General features: G+C 42.9%; 1 protein-coding gene across 9 annotated transcripts in view; it reads left to right on the plus strand.

Annotated features, from left to right (window-relative positions):
* Positions 1 to 3,748: 3,748 nt before the first annotated feature.
* Positions 3,749 to 15,766, plus strand: part of RHOT1 (ras homolog family member T1) — a 59,976-nt gene continuing 47,958 nt past the window's right edge. For 7 of the 9 annotated variants that reach the window (XR_005721639.1, XM_040244004.1, XM_040244006.1 and 4 more), the window contains exon 1: positions 3,749 to 3,930. Coding sequence is in view for 6 of the 9 variants with exons in the window: in XM_040244004.1 (XP_040099938.1) it covers positions 3,855 to 3,930 (76 nt within the window). In the remaining 3 variants the exon portion in view is untranslated. The remainder of the gene's footprint in view (positions 3,931 to 15,766) is intronic. The other 2 variants (XM_040244011.1, XM_040244012.1) reach the window with 2 other exon arrangements.

The following is a 15,766-nucleotide window of genomic DNA, read 5'->3' on the forward strand; positions in this document are numbered from 1 at the left end:
GGTTATGTAGCTTGTCTAATATTGCACAGGTAGCCAAGTACTGGAGATGAAATATAGACTCCAGAGCTCATGCTCTTAACCTTGACATGAGGGAATTCAGGCCACCTGGGGGCAAGAAGGTCTGAGAGTCTTCTCAATGTCAATTATCTCTTAATCAAGAGTGTTTTTACAATATTATATGAAAGCTTGAGAAAATTCAAAAGAAAACTGGATGCAACCTCATCACCATATGAGGCTCTTGTCTGGAAAAATGTCCCCTTAGTGTGGTTAATTATAATCAAATATCTTTTTAAAGTAAAGGTGCTGAATGATGTCTCTTTCGGCCAAATTAAACAAATAGAATCCATGTCCTCTGGAGACCAATCCATGTGACTATGCAGAGGACATAGATGTTTGACCAATGAGTCAAGAACAAGTGCATTCAAAGGTAAGATAAAAGGTTTACTCTGTTATCGAGTCATTAGACTTTTCTGCTCTGCCAGAGCAACTTGGCAGGAAAAGAGGAAGTCTTCCTGGAAGAAACAGGAGACAAGAGTGAAGACAGTTACCACTTTGGGTTTAATTTGAGAGACCAAAGATGGATGGATCTGAAGAGTGGGACCAATGCCATCTTATTTGGCTTCCTGCCCAGGACTGTGTCTAACTCACCCATCCGAGACCAGCCTCTTGTTCCACCCAGTGTCAGTCATTTAACACACACTGTATCTTCTACCCAGCAGGCCTGCCCAGTAGCCCTGGGCGTTCCACTGTCCTGAATCTCAGAGAAAGGCTATGTTGCAAGTTCCTTCTTTGATAGGTATGAAAGATGGAGCCTCTTATCTCTTGGGGAAAGTACTTTGTTCAGACTTTCCAGTGTCTCCTTCACAGTGAAGGCAGAACTGCTTCCCAGCATTCCAGAGGAAAATTCCACCAGTGCCTTCTAGATACCAATCTGTTCTCTTGGCTTTATCCAATCTACTTAATATCCAGTCATCAGTCTACAATATCCCAACTGTAAATCCACTGCCAACAACTCCATTCTCTGACTTCTATTTTGCTGCAGTGTGGGTCATGGTGTGGCTGTCCGCAGGCTCAGAAAGTTGTATAGAAGTCACTTCTCTCACAAGTTATTTTATTTATTCAGCATTTGTGTATATTATAGACCATGTTTCAGACATTCTTTGAAGCATTTTCCTATTATATTCACTCATTTAATCTTTGTAACAGACTCCATCTGGCAGATGAGGCTTAGAGAAGCTTAAGCAATTTGCCTGACGATGCACAGCTAGGAATTGGTAAAGCTGAGGTTCAGACTTAGGCAGGCAGATTCCAGAGTCCCTGATTTTAATCACTGAGCTATGCTGTTTGCAAGAGAACTTCAGAGTGGCCCCTGATGAATGTCTGTTAACATAGGAGAAGGGCATAAAGCTCAAGGCAAGGCAGGAGGCCAAAGCTTCAGAAGTATAGCTGATTGGGAGATGGGAAGGGATGGTAAAAAGGAAACTTACATTGCTTGAGAGATACACTCTGGCTTGTCAGGCTCCCCACTCCCACTCATTAGGGACTGTTGCTATTCTTTTATAACAAACCATTAGTCCTTGCCAGTGAATAGGCAAGACTAGTTAATGACTGGAGGAAAGAGAGGAGGTGGGAGATGGTAGAGCTGAAGGACCATCAGCAATAGGAGATGGAGGGCAAGCTGCAATTTCACTCACGTCTGACCTTGATGGCACAGGTTCTGGTTCCTTGCTGGATGCAATTCCATGTACCCTCTTGAAAAAAATGATCCAGTGATGTCTGAGTAGTAGGTCTTTTTTTTTCATCCTAGATGACACTGGATTGCATTTTGAACGGGTGTTGTAACATTTGTGTGCTGTTCCACATTTGGGTCTAGTGACTCAAAAACTAACAGTCCCTCCTTAAATAAAGAAAAAACCCCCTGCCATTTACTGTGTTGGGACTCTTTTCAGTGTGAACATTTGTTCCCATCTTTGAAAGTTCTCAACTTGAAGGTTCACATGTAGAGGACTTACTGTACTAAAAATTCTGAGAAATACTTTCCTCTGAAAGAGCAGGCCATCAGGCCTTGTGAAGTTCATCTTATTTGCCTCCATCCTGGAATATGATTTATTACCTCCCAGTGAGCAGAGAGTGTGTCTTTCCTGTCTTCCTCCTTATATCACAGAGTGATTTTTGGAAGGGCTCCCACCCCTGTGCTCCTTAGGGATATCATATAAATAAGACAGTGAAATACTCTTGTAAACATAACAATGAATTTGCCTCAAAACCTACGGATTTCAACTTTTCAGTGAGCTTTATGACAGTAATGACTTCAAGATTACAGAGCAAGTACTGTGAGTCTGGCAAATGCTTGACATATATTATCTTTATTCTTCACAACCATCCAAGGAGGTAGGTACTATTATCATTATTGACATATTACAGAAGAAGGGGCAGTCTTGGAAAAGTAGAAGAACTTACTCAAGATCATATAACTATCAGGTGATGGGCTCTGGATACAAACCCATGCAGTTTGCCAGCATGGTCTTAACTGCTGCACCAGACCACCAGGCTTCTCTTAGGAGAAAAGAGGGTTGGTATAATGTACACGTCATTTCCTTTAAAAAATTCATTTTCGGGGACTTCCCTGGCCATCCAGTGGTTAAGATTCCACTCTTCCACTGTAGTGGGCATGGTTTGATCACGGATCCGGGAATTACAATCCTGCATGCCAGCATACCACGGCCAAAAAACCCCCCAAAATCAGGAGATGGTGATGGACAGGGAGGCCTGGCGTGCTGCGATTCATGGGGTTGCAAAGAGTCAGACTGAGCGACTGAACTGGAACTGGAACTGGAACATAGGAAAAAAAGGAATATTATGCTTAGTGTTTCTTCATTTATTCTAGATACCTCTCTAGCTATCATCTCCGACTGTATTCCAAGCTCATTTCAGGCATTAGACATATAGCAACAAATTCCTCCGGATGGAGAAAGTCAGAAGAAATTAAGGCAATGTTAGATAAATCAGTAAGAGTTTATTATTCAGTGCCACTTATATGCCCAGTACGGTGCTGGGCAAACCTATGTAAAGAGAAGTATCAGAAGACCCTGCCTAAAGTAAACCATACACAGAGAGGAAAAACATTTAGTTTGGTTACAAAGAAATGAAGCTGTTTACACTGAAAGCGTAGAAACTAACCTCATTATTTAGAAACATTTTATAAACAGCAGAGGTAAAAAGCAGCTAGGATGGTGGACTTTGGGTAGTGGAAAGGGTCTATCCTGGGAGTCAATCAAGCACTTTCCGAGGGCTTTGGCCAGTAAGGTGGGGGAATACTGCTGAAAACCAGGTAGACAGGTCGCTGCTCACCTGGAGTTTATAGTCATTCTGGTGAGAATATTCCCGCCCCGAGTCACACTGCCAAGTTCTAGCTATCTGACCTTGAGCGAGGAACTTCTCCTGCCCCTGTTCTGTAAAAGAAATGGGGACAAGACTAGCGACTCTGCCACTCAGATTCCGGGTCCAAAGCTTATCCTGACCGGTGTTCCCCGAGGAGGGTGGGTGAGACTCCCGCGCGATGCGCGGCGCCGCACGGCACAGCTGGGGCGCAGCTGCGAGACGGAGAGCGTTCGCGTTGCGAAACCGCTTGTCCCTCGCTGCGCCCCGTCCTCCCCGCCGCCGCGGCGGAGCCGGAGGAGGCGGAGCCGGCGCCTTCCCGGCTCTCGAGCGGGGAAGCTGCTGAGGAGGCGGTGCGGCGGGCCCGGGCGGCCGAGGCTCGGGAGGGGCGGCGCTGGGAGGCTGGCAGGCGGCGCCGGCGGGGCGGGGAGAGCGGCGCGGCGGGCTGGGCGCTCCCGGCTAGAGGAGTCCGCTCCATGCCTGCGGGCCGAGGCCGGCCCCTGCGAGCCGCCGACATGAAGAAAGACGTGCGGATCCTGCTGGTGGGAGAACGTGAGTCCCCGCGCGCCGGGGGGCTGGCCGCGGCCGCCGCAGCCCCTGCCGCCCCGCTGCCCTCCCCTCCGCGCCCCCGGGCCTCCCAGCTCCTCGGCTCTTCTCCTTCGGCTGCGGCCCTCGACCTCTCGCCTCCCCGGGGCCCTCCTGAGACCTCCCTCCCCGGTCCCACCATCGTGTCCCACTCCCCCCAGCCGCGTCTCCATTAACCCCTGACCGCCCGGCCTCATTCGTCCGAAGGTCCTCGCCTCCTTTCCCACTTGGAATCTTTTCCTCCCGGGCCTCCCCGTTTCCGAGGCCGCCTCCTCTCAAGCCCTCTCGTCTAATGTGGGGATGCCCCTGTCCCCGCCAGGCAGGTGCTGGAACAGGCAGGCAGACCGGCGGCCAATTGGAATGGCGTGAAGCGCCTCTCCCGGGGAAGCCGGGGGAGGGCTGAAGGACTGGGCGACTTGTGGGCAAGGTCAGGTGTCTCTGCCTCTTTTGGGGCTCGCGGTCTCCCTCCTTCTAGACATGTAAGACGCGGAGCATTTTTTAAAACGATCTTTGCTCTTTGCATTGGAATCACTGGGTATTTTCCTCAAAAACGTACTCTCAAGTTCAAGTTATGCAAGTGTTCAATGAATGCTTATCTGAGGAGGGTTCGTCTGTTGAGAGAATTATTGTAACCCTGAAGTCTAGTTGTCCTCATCTTTAAAAACATTATTGTAATAGAATACAATAGAATCAAACTTGGTAGTTAATTTTAAAATAACGGGCACACGTGAGACCCAAAGAGACCAACATATGTGACCCACCCCCCACCCCCAACCGTGAGATTCGTAGATTTCACTTTTGAAGATGTAGTAAAGGAAGCATGTCTGTTCACTGACTTGGGGACAGAGCAGCAGGGACTGCTTGATATCTGTTGTGCAAGGTACATGACTCAGTTGGTAGGACGAAAATAAGAAAGCGGGCTGGGAGGACTGGATTGTTTGTTTTGAAGTACATTTGGTAATGCTCTAGTTTTCCCAGGTGCCTAAGTGGTGAAGAATCCACCTGCCAAGCGGAGACACGGGTTCAATCCCTAGGTCAGGAAGATCCTTTGGAGAAGGAAATGGCAACCCACTCTAGTATTCTTGCCTGGGAAATCCCAATGGACCGAGGAGCCTAGTAGGCTATAGTCCGTGGGGTCACAAAGAGTCAGACACAACAGTGAAAAAAACAAGGCTCCACCATTGCTTGCTTTGAAACTTTCTTTTCTGAACTCCTGTTCCATTCTAGAGTAGCTCCTCCAGGTCACTGTGATGCTCTCCAAGGAAGAAAACTAACATACTTTTACTCTCTTCTGTAGTGTTCTTTGCTATTCATTGAAATCCTTGTTCACCTGCTGTTCAATCAATAGAAATTTTCCTTTAGAATCAAAATTTAGAAGTAAGCTTGGCCAGACACAGTTTACTTTTTGGTTTGCAGCTGTGAATTTTAGTTTTAATTTAAACCACATATGTATCTCAATCTGTGTTTTGCATGGACTTCCTTGACAAGGTTCAGGAAGATGATTCATGTTGCTGCATTTGGACCAAGATAGGGAAAGTAGTGAGTAGATAATGGGCTGAGAAAAAACTGCTGCTTGAAAGACAATGTTTTTTTTTTAAAGCAGAAATTCTCTCTTTTGGTTTTAGTATTGAATTTAGCAATTACATGTAATCCTTAGTCTGTAAAGTATCTAAATGGAAATGCTATACATATGTGAGATACATGGTCAGCCTTAGGACATTTAAGTTAAGATGTTAACAGTGTTACTTATGGCAGTGGTTTAGTTGCTAAGTTGTGTCCGACTTTTGCAACCCCATGGACTGTAGCCTGCCAGGCTCCTCTTTCCATGGGATTTCCCAGGCAAGAATAAAGCCTTCATTTCTGAGAAAGATATTTTTCTTAAAGAAAATAGTACCAAAAGTTTTAGGCCTGATATCATATATACGTGATTTTTTCCCCCACATTTAAGAATACTAGAAAGAGTTATACTTATTTGAAATATTTAATTTCAGTTAGTTACATTAAAGGCTTGTATCCTGGGGGAAAATGAGTGAAACATTACTTTTTGAGATTTAATGTATCTTGACAGCTGCTTAGCCTAGCTGTAAATGCTAGATAAATAGTGTGACCAAGACTGTTTTATTTTTTGGCCCCACTGTGCAGCATGTGGGATCTTAGTTCCCTGATCAGGGATCAAACCCATGCTCGCTGCATTGGAAGCATGGTGTCTTAGCCACTGGACCACCAGGGAAGTCCCAGGACTGTTTTAATACGGGTCCAAAACACAAATTTATCAGAAATAATAATTCTATTGTATTTTTAAGATGGTTCAGTTCAGTCGCTCAGTTGTGTCCGACTCTGCGACCCCATGGACTGCAGCACGCCAGGCTTCCCTGTCCATCACCAACTCCCAGAGCTTGCTCAAACTCATGTCCATTGAGTCAGTGATTCCGTCCAGCCATCTCATCCTCTGTTGTCCCCTTGTCCTCCTGCCTTTAATCTTTCCCAGCGTCAGGGTCTTTTCCAATGAGTCAATTCTTCACATCAGGTGGCCAAAGTATTGTATTTAAAATGGTTAACTAAGGGAAATAGAAAAAGAAAAGAAAAAGGAACATCGCCTCTCTCGTTATTGTTTCTCTATCACTTGAGTACATTTTATTGCTGTCAATGTCAGTCCCTGCACCACACAGAGGCAGTGTCATTCACTGAGGCTCCCAAATACTTGTGAGTGGTTTCAGCAGTCCGTTGGCTTAACCTGTACTGTACTCTAGAGGTGAAATGGATCTTTTCTTGGCCCATCCAGAATTTGGATTCTGAGCCAACAAGGTTTTAACACTAACTAGTTGCTTAATGCCTATTGACTGCTTAGATCAGAAAAGCTAGGCTATCTATAAATATTAAAATGTTTATTTGCAAAGAAAGCCAAGTATTTTTAAGTATCTTCTTTACCTTAATTACCGAGCATATTGAATGTTATTCAGGCCAAATTAAAAGTCAAATACCATTCTTTAAACAACCTTTAAAAATGCAACCACACAAAGCTTAGTTTTTCAGGTTATAACTTTCCATAATCAATTTCATTGGCCAGAATTTGCATTTAGCTAGATTTGCATTAGTATGCTTAACAAATGTCCTTGTTATAGTATGAGGAATGAGCCTTATTAACCTTTGATCCAAATCATGTATCTACATTAAAAGTACACAGGATAGTCTTAGTTTTAGTGGCCTTGTTTTAAATTAAACTGAGATATATTGGTCTTCTGGTCAAATCAGTTAAGAAAGTGGAACTGTTGTCATCTTTTAAAATAAATCCAGTAGCTCTTTTTTGTCTAACTGCTTAGTTTATCATCAAAACCTCTGCCAAACTAGCTCAAGCTTTGGTTGGCTCTGGCCTAGGCTTTTGTAACATCTCCTTAACTGGTGTCCCTGCTTCTAATTTCGTCCATTCTCCATGTAGCAGACAAGAGTCATCTTTAAAAAATATCTCAGATCCTGTTAGCCAGGTTAAAAATTCTCTGATGATTTCTACTTTCACTTAGAATAAAGGCCATCACACTTTTTAAAGCAGGCCTAACGAAGTCTTTCACAATCTAGCCCTTGCTTTGCTCTTGTACTACTCTCTCCTTTAGTTTGCTTTCTCTACAGGAATTCTCTGACCCAGGCATTATCCCTCCTCTCTTGTATAAGTGTTCACTTTTTGTTGTTGCTGTTGTTGCTTGGGCTGGAAGGTAAGCTTCATAAAGACCGTGGGTTTGTCTTGTTTATTGCCATTTCCCCGGGGCCTAGAATAGGCCTGGCACAAAGTAGGCACTCAAATAGTTGTTGAAAGAATGATAGAGTTCAAGCTAGTTTATTTACACTTTGTTTCCTAAACCACACCTCTTAGTCATAAAAATGTGATCATTCTCCTTTCTTAAAATCAAATCTGCTGTGGTTATTGTTAGGATTTGAAGGGGCCGCATTCATCCAGTCTCTAGTTCCATGTTCTTAGCTTTATTTTGTTGGAGGAGATTCCTGTGTTCTGGCAATGCCATGTCTAGTTCATGAATTGGCTGCCAGGAATTGTAGTCCTTGCCAAAAGAGGTCAGCTTCTCCTTGAACCAGCAGAGGCCATTTAGAGGTTTGAAAGAGTTAGAGAAAGATTCTTTAGGTATAAGAGTTAAAGAGACTTCAGGAATAAGCTAGTATTTGTTTTAGAAAAAGACTTTCAGCGATCCTTTTTAAAACCACGTTGCTCTCCATTCTGTTCGTTGTTAGAATGACATTTAAAGATTAAACTGCTCCAGTTTTAATTATACTGTGTCTGGGTGGTAGATACTCAACGCAGTATGGTACCTACTATCATCTGGGTGATTGGCCACAGAAAGTCCAGTCTACTAGGTTGGTGCAAACGTAATTGGGGTTTTGGACAGTGAATTTTAAATGATTATAGCTAGGCTCAACCACATCTTTATTAATCAAAATAGGAACCATTACAATCAACACATTTTTGCCCATGAGAAATAAGTTGATTTATTCCTGAAGCATAAAAATCCATGCTTCGGGATTCAGCAAACTCTTGGAAAGCATTTTCTGCCTCCTGCTGGTTGTGAAAGCGTTTTCCTTGCAAACAATTGTCGAGATGCTTGAAAAAGAGGTAGCAGGTTGCTGAGAGGTCAGGTGAGTGTGGTGGATGAGGCGCAACGCCGTAGCCCAGTTCGTTCAGCTTTTAAAGTATTGGGTGCGCAGCGTGCAGTCAGGTGTCGTCACGGAGAATTGGACCCTTTCAGTTGACCAGTGCTGGCTGCAGGTGTCGCAGTTTGCGGTGCGTCTCATGGGTTTGCTGAGCCTACTTCTCCATTGTAATGGTTTTGCGGGGATCCAGAAAGCTGTAGTGGACCAGATGGGCAGCTGACCACCAAGCAGTGACCGTGACCTTTTTTTGGTGCAACTTTGGCTTTGTGGAGTGCTTTGGAGCTGCTGCTTGGTCTAACCACTGAGCTGGTCGTTGCAGGTTATTATATACAGTCCACTTTTTGTTGCATGTCACAATCTGATTAAGAAATGGTTTGTTGTTGTGTAGAATAAGAGAAGACAACACTTCAAAACGACAATTTTTTTGATTTATGGTCAGCTCATGGGATACCCCAGAGAAGGCAATGGCAACCCACTCCAGTACTCTTGCCTGGAAAATTCCATGGACAGAGGAGCCTGGTGGGCTGCAGTCTATGGGGTCGCTGAGGGTCGGACACGACTGATCAACTTCACTTTCACTTTTCACTTTCATGCATTGGAGAAGGAAATGGCAACCCACTCCAGTGTTCTTGCCTGGAGAATCCCAGGGATGGGGGAGCCTGGTGCGCTGCCGTCTATGGGGGCGCACAGAGTCGGACACAACTGAAGCGACTTAGCAGCAGCAGCAGCATGGGATACCCACTTACTGAGTGTTTTCGCCTTTCCAATTTGCTTCAAATGCAGAATGACCATAGATTGGTCCATGTTGAGTTTGTCAGCAGCTTCTCATGTAGTCATAAAAGGATCAGCTTTGATGATATTCTCAATTGGTTGTTGTCAACTTCTGATGGCTGGCCACTGAGCTCATCTTCAGGGCTCTCTTTTCTTTTGCAAATCTTGAACCACCACTGCGCTCTATGTTCCTTAGCAGCTTCTGGGCCAAATGTGTTGATGTTGTGAGTTGTCTCCACTGTTTTACGACCCATTTTGAATTTGAATAAGAAAATTGCTTTTTGTCCAACATTATTTCCCTAGTCTAAAATATAAAATAAACAGCAAGTAATTAGTCATTAGCAAAAACTCATAAAGCGAGAAATGTGCATTAAAATGGTGTATAACATAACCACATTTAAGAATATATTCCAGTATCAAATGGCAGAATTCTACAGTGCAAAACCGCAATTACTTTTGCACCAACCTAATAGTCCGTTTTGTTTATATAGAGAGTCTCTTCTATATCCTCCTTATACACGTACTGAGACTTGTTTTCTGCTGTCTTTTCTGCTCTTCTGGCTCCAGTTGGGCACTAGTGTTGATGGAATTTGAAGGAGAGGGATAGACCACAGCATTTGTCCTTCTGCAGCTGACATTGTCTGCATATGGTCAATGAAATTTTCTTTTGGAACAGTGCTCAGCTATTTCCCCAAATGCTAAAGTTTTGCAGTTTAAAATACAACTTCATCATCACTCTCCTCCTCCCTTTGTATTCTAATTACAGTAACTTAGGAAGAGCCAACAAGGCTTCTTAATAAAGAAGCAGATAAAAATGAGTAGATCCCTTTGCTACTTGAAGTATGGGGTGTTTGTTATCAAGAAGAATTTCCCAAAATGGCTGGTAGGATGCTAATTGGAACCAGAGAATGTTATTTCCACTTCATGAATATTAAGAATTTGCTGTCATTTAGAACTGGATGTTCAGAAGCTTTGATGAAAAGACAAAGAAATTTTTAGCCTGGATAAATCTAAATAATTTACTCTATAGTGATGAATTATGCTTCCCATGGATGACCTACTTAGAAGCATGGAGTTTCAGACTGAACTGTATCATGTTGTGTTGAACTGAATCAGAAGGCCTTCTGTCCTTGGGAATAATTGTGGCCATGCTTGTAATTTTTGTAGATCACTTTAATATTTGTCAGGCAAAATAGAGGAAGTAGAGACCATCAGATGGCTGGCCAACAAAGGATAATTTTTTGTCCTCCATATCAATATTTATATCATATATAATTATTAAATTTAATTCTAGTTATTGTTATAAAACTACTATATAAAATATTTATAATATATATTGTATTTATATTAAGTATAAATTTTGATTGATACAATAACTAGAGAAGAGCTTGGGATATTGTTCCTTTATGGAAATAATTTTTACTTTTTGGAGTAGTTAAAACTACATAGTGCTTATAGTGCTTATACTCCTCTGACATTGTCATAGGGACTTTGTGTTTTTTTGGCCTTGACCAGGGATTGAACCGGCAGCCTGAGCAGTGAAAGCATGGAGTCCTAACCGCTGGACCCCCCAGGGAATTCCCATAAGGGACTTTTTTGATCGTAGGCTCGTTTAAATAGCTTTAAATTTCTAATAATCTAAAATATTTTTCCTCATCTTCAAGGCGTTCATTTATTTCTCAATTAAAATTAGCTTGAAAGTGGCCTATTTTAACTTTAAACCTGCTGCTTTATTATTTCTTTGATAGTCTTATTCAAGGTTAGGTGGGTAGACCTTAAGAGAAGAAAAACAGGCCTAGTTTAGATTCTCCAAAGCATTTTGAAACTAAATCATATCTGTGTAACCCTTTATTAGTTAAAGCAGCTATCACTCACTGCTCCTCCAAATGGAAACCCAAAATGATACTAGTGAAAACATGCCTGCTTATTTTCTTCCCAATTCATTGTACTGTCTCTCTCACTCTCTCTTGCTATTATTTTGAACTTGTTTTAAAAAAGGAAATCACTCTTGGATTTTTATGTGGAAGAGATTCATGTTCTTTGATTTTTTTTTTAAAGGTCTTTTATTAGACAATTACTTCTAGATAGGAAACTAGATAGGATTTTTTTTACTGTAGTGAGTGCTACACTGCCTCGGATTCCTCAACAGATGAGGCAGAATATGAATGAGTAAACAGAATATCAGTCTGAAAGATAGTATCGATACAAATTTATTCCTACTTTTTGGTACCGGAAATTTATTCCTACTCGTTGGTACCGCTCTCCTAAGTCTGTGTGACCAAGCATAAGTAAAGTTTTAAAATTGCTGCTGTCTTTCCAAGGCCTCCTCTCCCCCAAGCTGTTCCTTTCCTGCCTCTGAGGCCTGCCCTGTTGGAATAGACATGGTGGGAGGTCTGTGCTTTTGCAGGAATCGCTGCAGAGAGCCAGAACTGCCCCGAAGAGCTGAGCTGTAATAAATTCAGATTTTCTTCAAAATAGTGATCTTTCTCTTCTGAAAATATCACTGGAGATACAAAGGGTCCTTGGGGAAAGCAGAAAGGGACTATGACTAAAATAGGGTTGTTCCAAGAGGAGCGATAAGGATGGATGCACTTTAAAGGTTATGGTTGAGGGGAGCTTTAAAGGTAGCATGGAACACCTGTTGAAGACCTGCTTTTGCTAAGGGAACCTGAGTGATGGTGATAAAGGAGAAATAAGCCCTTAGCTGTTTTAGAAACTATGGCACCCCACTCCGGTACTTCTGCCTGGAAAATCCCATGGACGCAGGAGCCTGGTGGGCTGCAGTCCATGAGGTCGCTAGGGCACGACTGAGCAACTTCACTTTGACTTTTCACTTTCATGCATTGGAGAAGGAGATGGCAGCCCACTCCAGTGTTCTTGCCTGGAGAATCCCAGGGACGGGGGAGCCTGGTGGGCTGCCGTCTCTGGGGCCGCACAGAATCAGACACTACTGAAGCGACTTAGCAGCAGCAGCAGCAGCAGGCATTTTGATATTGTTAATCGACATAATTTTGAACACTTTGTTTAACATTTTGAGTTGAGGATTCAAGGGTAGGTTTCTTCTGAAACTGGTGAGGGCCTTAGAATGGTAGGATACAAATAAAATTTTTTAAAGATAATGAGTTGGCCAAAAAAGTTCATTGGGGTTTTTCTGTAAAATCTCATGGGAAAATCCAAACGAACTTTTTGGCCAACCCAATAATTCTAAAAAGGGAATTATGAGAAGAATCAGGACATTAAAGTAGGCAGGCTTCTCAAGACCCAAGAGTGGGACTTGTTTTTGTGACCAAGGAGTGTCTGAGTTATTGAGGATCTGATTCATTTTTTCTTCCCATTCCTAACATAGTAGATCAAGGATAACATTATAGACCTGTACAGCTGACCTTTGAACAGTGCGGGTTGTAACTGCACAGATCCACTTATCTGAGGCTCTTTTTCAATAGTAAATACTACAGTACTCCACAGTCCACAGCTGGCTGAATCCAGGGATGAGGATACAGAAGAATTGCTGATACAGAAGGTCGACTCTAAGTTATACTAGGATTTTGAGCTGTGCTTGTGTCAGCATCCCTTACCCCCGGTTGTTCAAGGGTCAGCTGTCTATGATACCCAGGACAGTTCTTCAGAATGGAAGAGTTTCTGGGGACCTCTGTGCTGGCGGTAGTTGTTGGGTTTAGGAGACCAGGGAAAAAGCAGGCATCTCTCTTGGGGCCAGAGAGGGCCCGAAGTTCAAAGGTCACAGGTGTTGTATAGGCATTGGATCTTCTAAAAGGTTTGGTAAATGTCTGGGGTAAGAAGAGGGTAGCTTGGCTCATTTTAAGATAACCTTTTGTTGTTGTTTAGTTGCTAAGTCGTGTCCAGTTGACCTTTGAACAATACAGAGGTTAGGGGCACTGACCCTCTGTGCAGTTGAAAATCTGCATGTAACCAGCCCTCTGTTTACTGGGTTCCTCTGAGTCTGATTTCACATCGCAGATCTGCAGATTGTGTACTGCTGTGGTATTTGCTATTGAAAAAAAAGTCTATCAAGGTGGATCCGCACAGTCCATACCTGTGTTGTCCAAGGGTCAGCTCGATTTTACCTCCATTGTGAATAATCATGTGGAATTAGCTTGGAGACTATAAATGTGGAGATGAGTACTAACTTGAGCTGGCTGAAGGTTTGGAGTTGCTGGAACCCTAAAAAGGTCGTGATGAAAGGAGTCATTGAAGTTATGAAATGCTGACTGTAAGTCATCGAGTACTAGAAATTCTTGGACCCCACATTGGCTCCATGGGTCCCTCTGTGTGCTTACAGATAGATGAATGTTTTTGTCAGGTCACTGTCCCATACACAGTTAGAACAGATAGCATGCAATTTGGGGATCTGTCTGCCATTTTGAGGATACTGCAGGATAAATTACCATTAGTGTAACGTGCACTTTTGTCTGTTATAAGTCTGTTTTCTAGCTGTGCTACGTGTTGGTTTAGATAAATCATAAAATATAAACATTAATAGCATCTAATCCATTTTTTTTTAACTCATGGGAAAATGGTGGCCCAGAGAGAGTCAGCAACAACTCAGGGTCATGCTATTAATGGCAAAACCGGTTCCAAAATCCTGCTCCAGTGCTTGCTTAACTCCTTTAATTCAAACTCCTCCTCAACACAACTACTACTGTTTTGTGTATTTAATGTGTGCCAGGTATTGTCCCAAGCATTATGCATCTGTCATCTTAATCTTTTTACCACTTCTGTAAAGCTGTTCAGTATTATATTTTATAGATGAACGAAGTGAGGCTTCATGGCTCGCCTGAGGAAACACAGCTTATAAGCGCTGACACCGAGATTGCAGTTCAATTCTGTCTCATTCCAAAGCCTATATTCTTTTTTTGGTGAAATGTTTGTATAAAATGTAAAAAGATTCATCTAACAAATACCCATCACTTGGCTTAATAAATAAAACATTACCAATCAGTTGAAGCTCCCTCCTCATTGTATTTCTCTCCCTTTCCCTCAAAGGTAACCAACCGCTTTCTTGAAATTCAAAGATGTGCTCTTAGCCGCTATGCTCCATTTTACTCAGTGCATTTCCTAGGAGCTACAGATTGACTACTGAGTAAGGAAAACATGTTCCCTGCCCTTGTGGAGTTTCCTGTGGGTGATAGTGAAATACTTGTTTCTTAGTCTTTCTGGAGATACTCATTAGCTGGTAGGACACATCAGGTTTTTGCTGAGGAGGTCTAGGAGATCCTTCAGGAGACCACGGGTGATGTGCTGGAAGGTTGCTTAGATATCTTCACTTTTTTTTTTTTTTTCCTTCTAGGGAACTTCTTTTATGAGCTTTTTGATTTCCTGCTACATTTAGAGAGACTTCTGGGAGGAGAAAATATTCACTTTTCTTCCTGCTCTTCCTTATCTCCCCTTCCCTTTTAAAAACAGAATGATTGAACATAGCACTCGATCCAAACTTATTTTATGGCAGTTTTATCTGTTGTTTTATACATTTTCCATATTATCCCCCAGAGTATCTAAGACTGAACTTTCTTAGAAGACAACTAGGTAAATACTTATCAAATAAACTGGTTAGGAGTCTGCAGAAGAAAGATGGGTCATTAGAAGCATAATACTCTGTGTTCTTCTAGTGTTTTTCCTAGTTTTGTTCAGGCAGGGCACAGCTATGTCTGAGTGGAACTTGTCCTCTTGGATAGAAATTCTGTTAAACAGTGTTTCTCAGTTTTTTGAGCTATCCTTTCTTTTTAGAAACGCAAAACCATCATGCTGTCTACAGTCTGACAATTTTCTGAAACTACCTGGGTGTCCTTCAGTTGAATTCAATTTTGACACTAACTACCCTGGATTAGCCTCAGATCCTACAAATTAAGGGACAAGATCCCCAACTAGATCACCTTTACTTTTTAGTTTCTATCTGCCAGTGGGGTCCCCAGACTATCCACACTTCTTTCTGGCTGACTACAATTAGGGGCTTCCCACAACCCCTTGGGTTCAGTAATTCACTAGAATGACTCACAGAACTCAGGAGAGCGCAGTGCTTAAGATTACACAGATGAACAGCCAGATGAAGAGGTACCTGGGGGAAGGTCCGAAAGGGTCCTGAGCTCAGGAACTGCTGTTCCTGTGGAGTCAGGGTGTGCCACCTTTATGGTCCATCAATGTGTTCACCAGCCAGGAAGATCCCCAGAGCTTTGATATGTCCAGAGTTTTCATATAGGGCTTCATTAGGTAGCCCCTTCATTGAACTCAGTCTCTAGCACCCCAGCCCCACTTCCCCAGGGGTTTTGCAGTGGGGCTGAAGGTTCCAGCCCCCTCATCACATGGTTATTTTTTCTGGCAGCTGACCCCTATGCTGAAAGCTGTCTAGGCCCTCTCTTCCCCTTTA

This window comes from Oryx dammah, unplaced genomic scaffold, assembly GCF_014754425.2.
Source record: "Oryx dammah isolate SB20612 unplaced genomic scaffold, SCBI_Odam_1.1 HiC_scaffold_8, whole genome shotgun sequence".
Taxonomy (NCBI): domain Eukaryota; kingdom Metazoa; phylum Chordata; class Mammalia; order Artiodactyla; family Bovidae; genus Oryx; species Oryx dammah.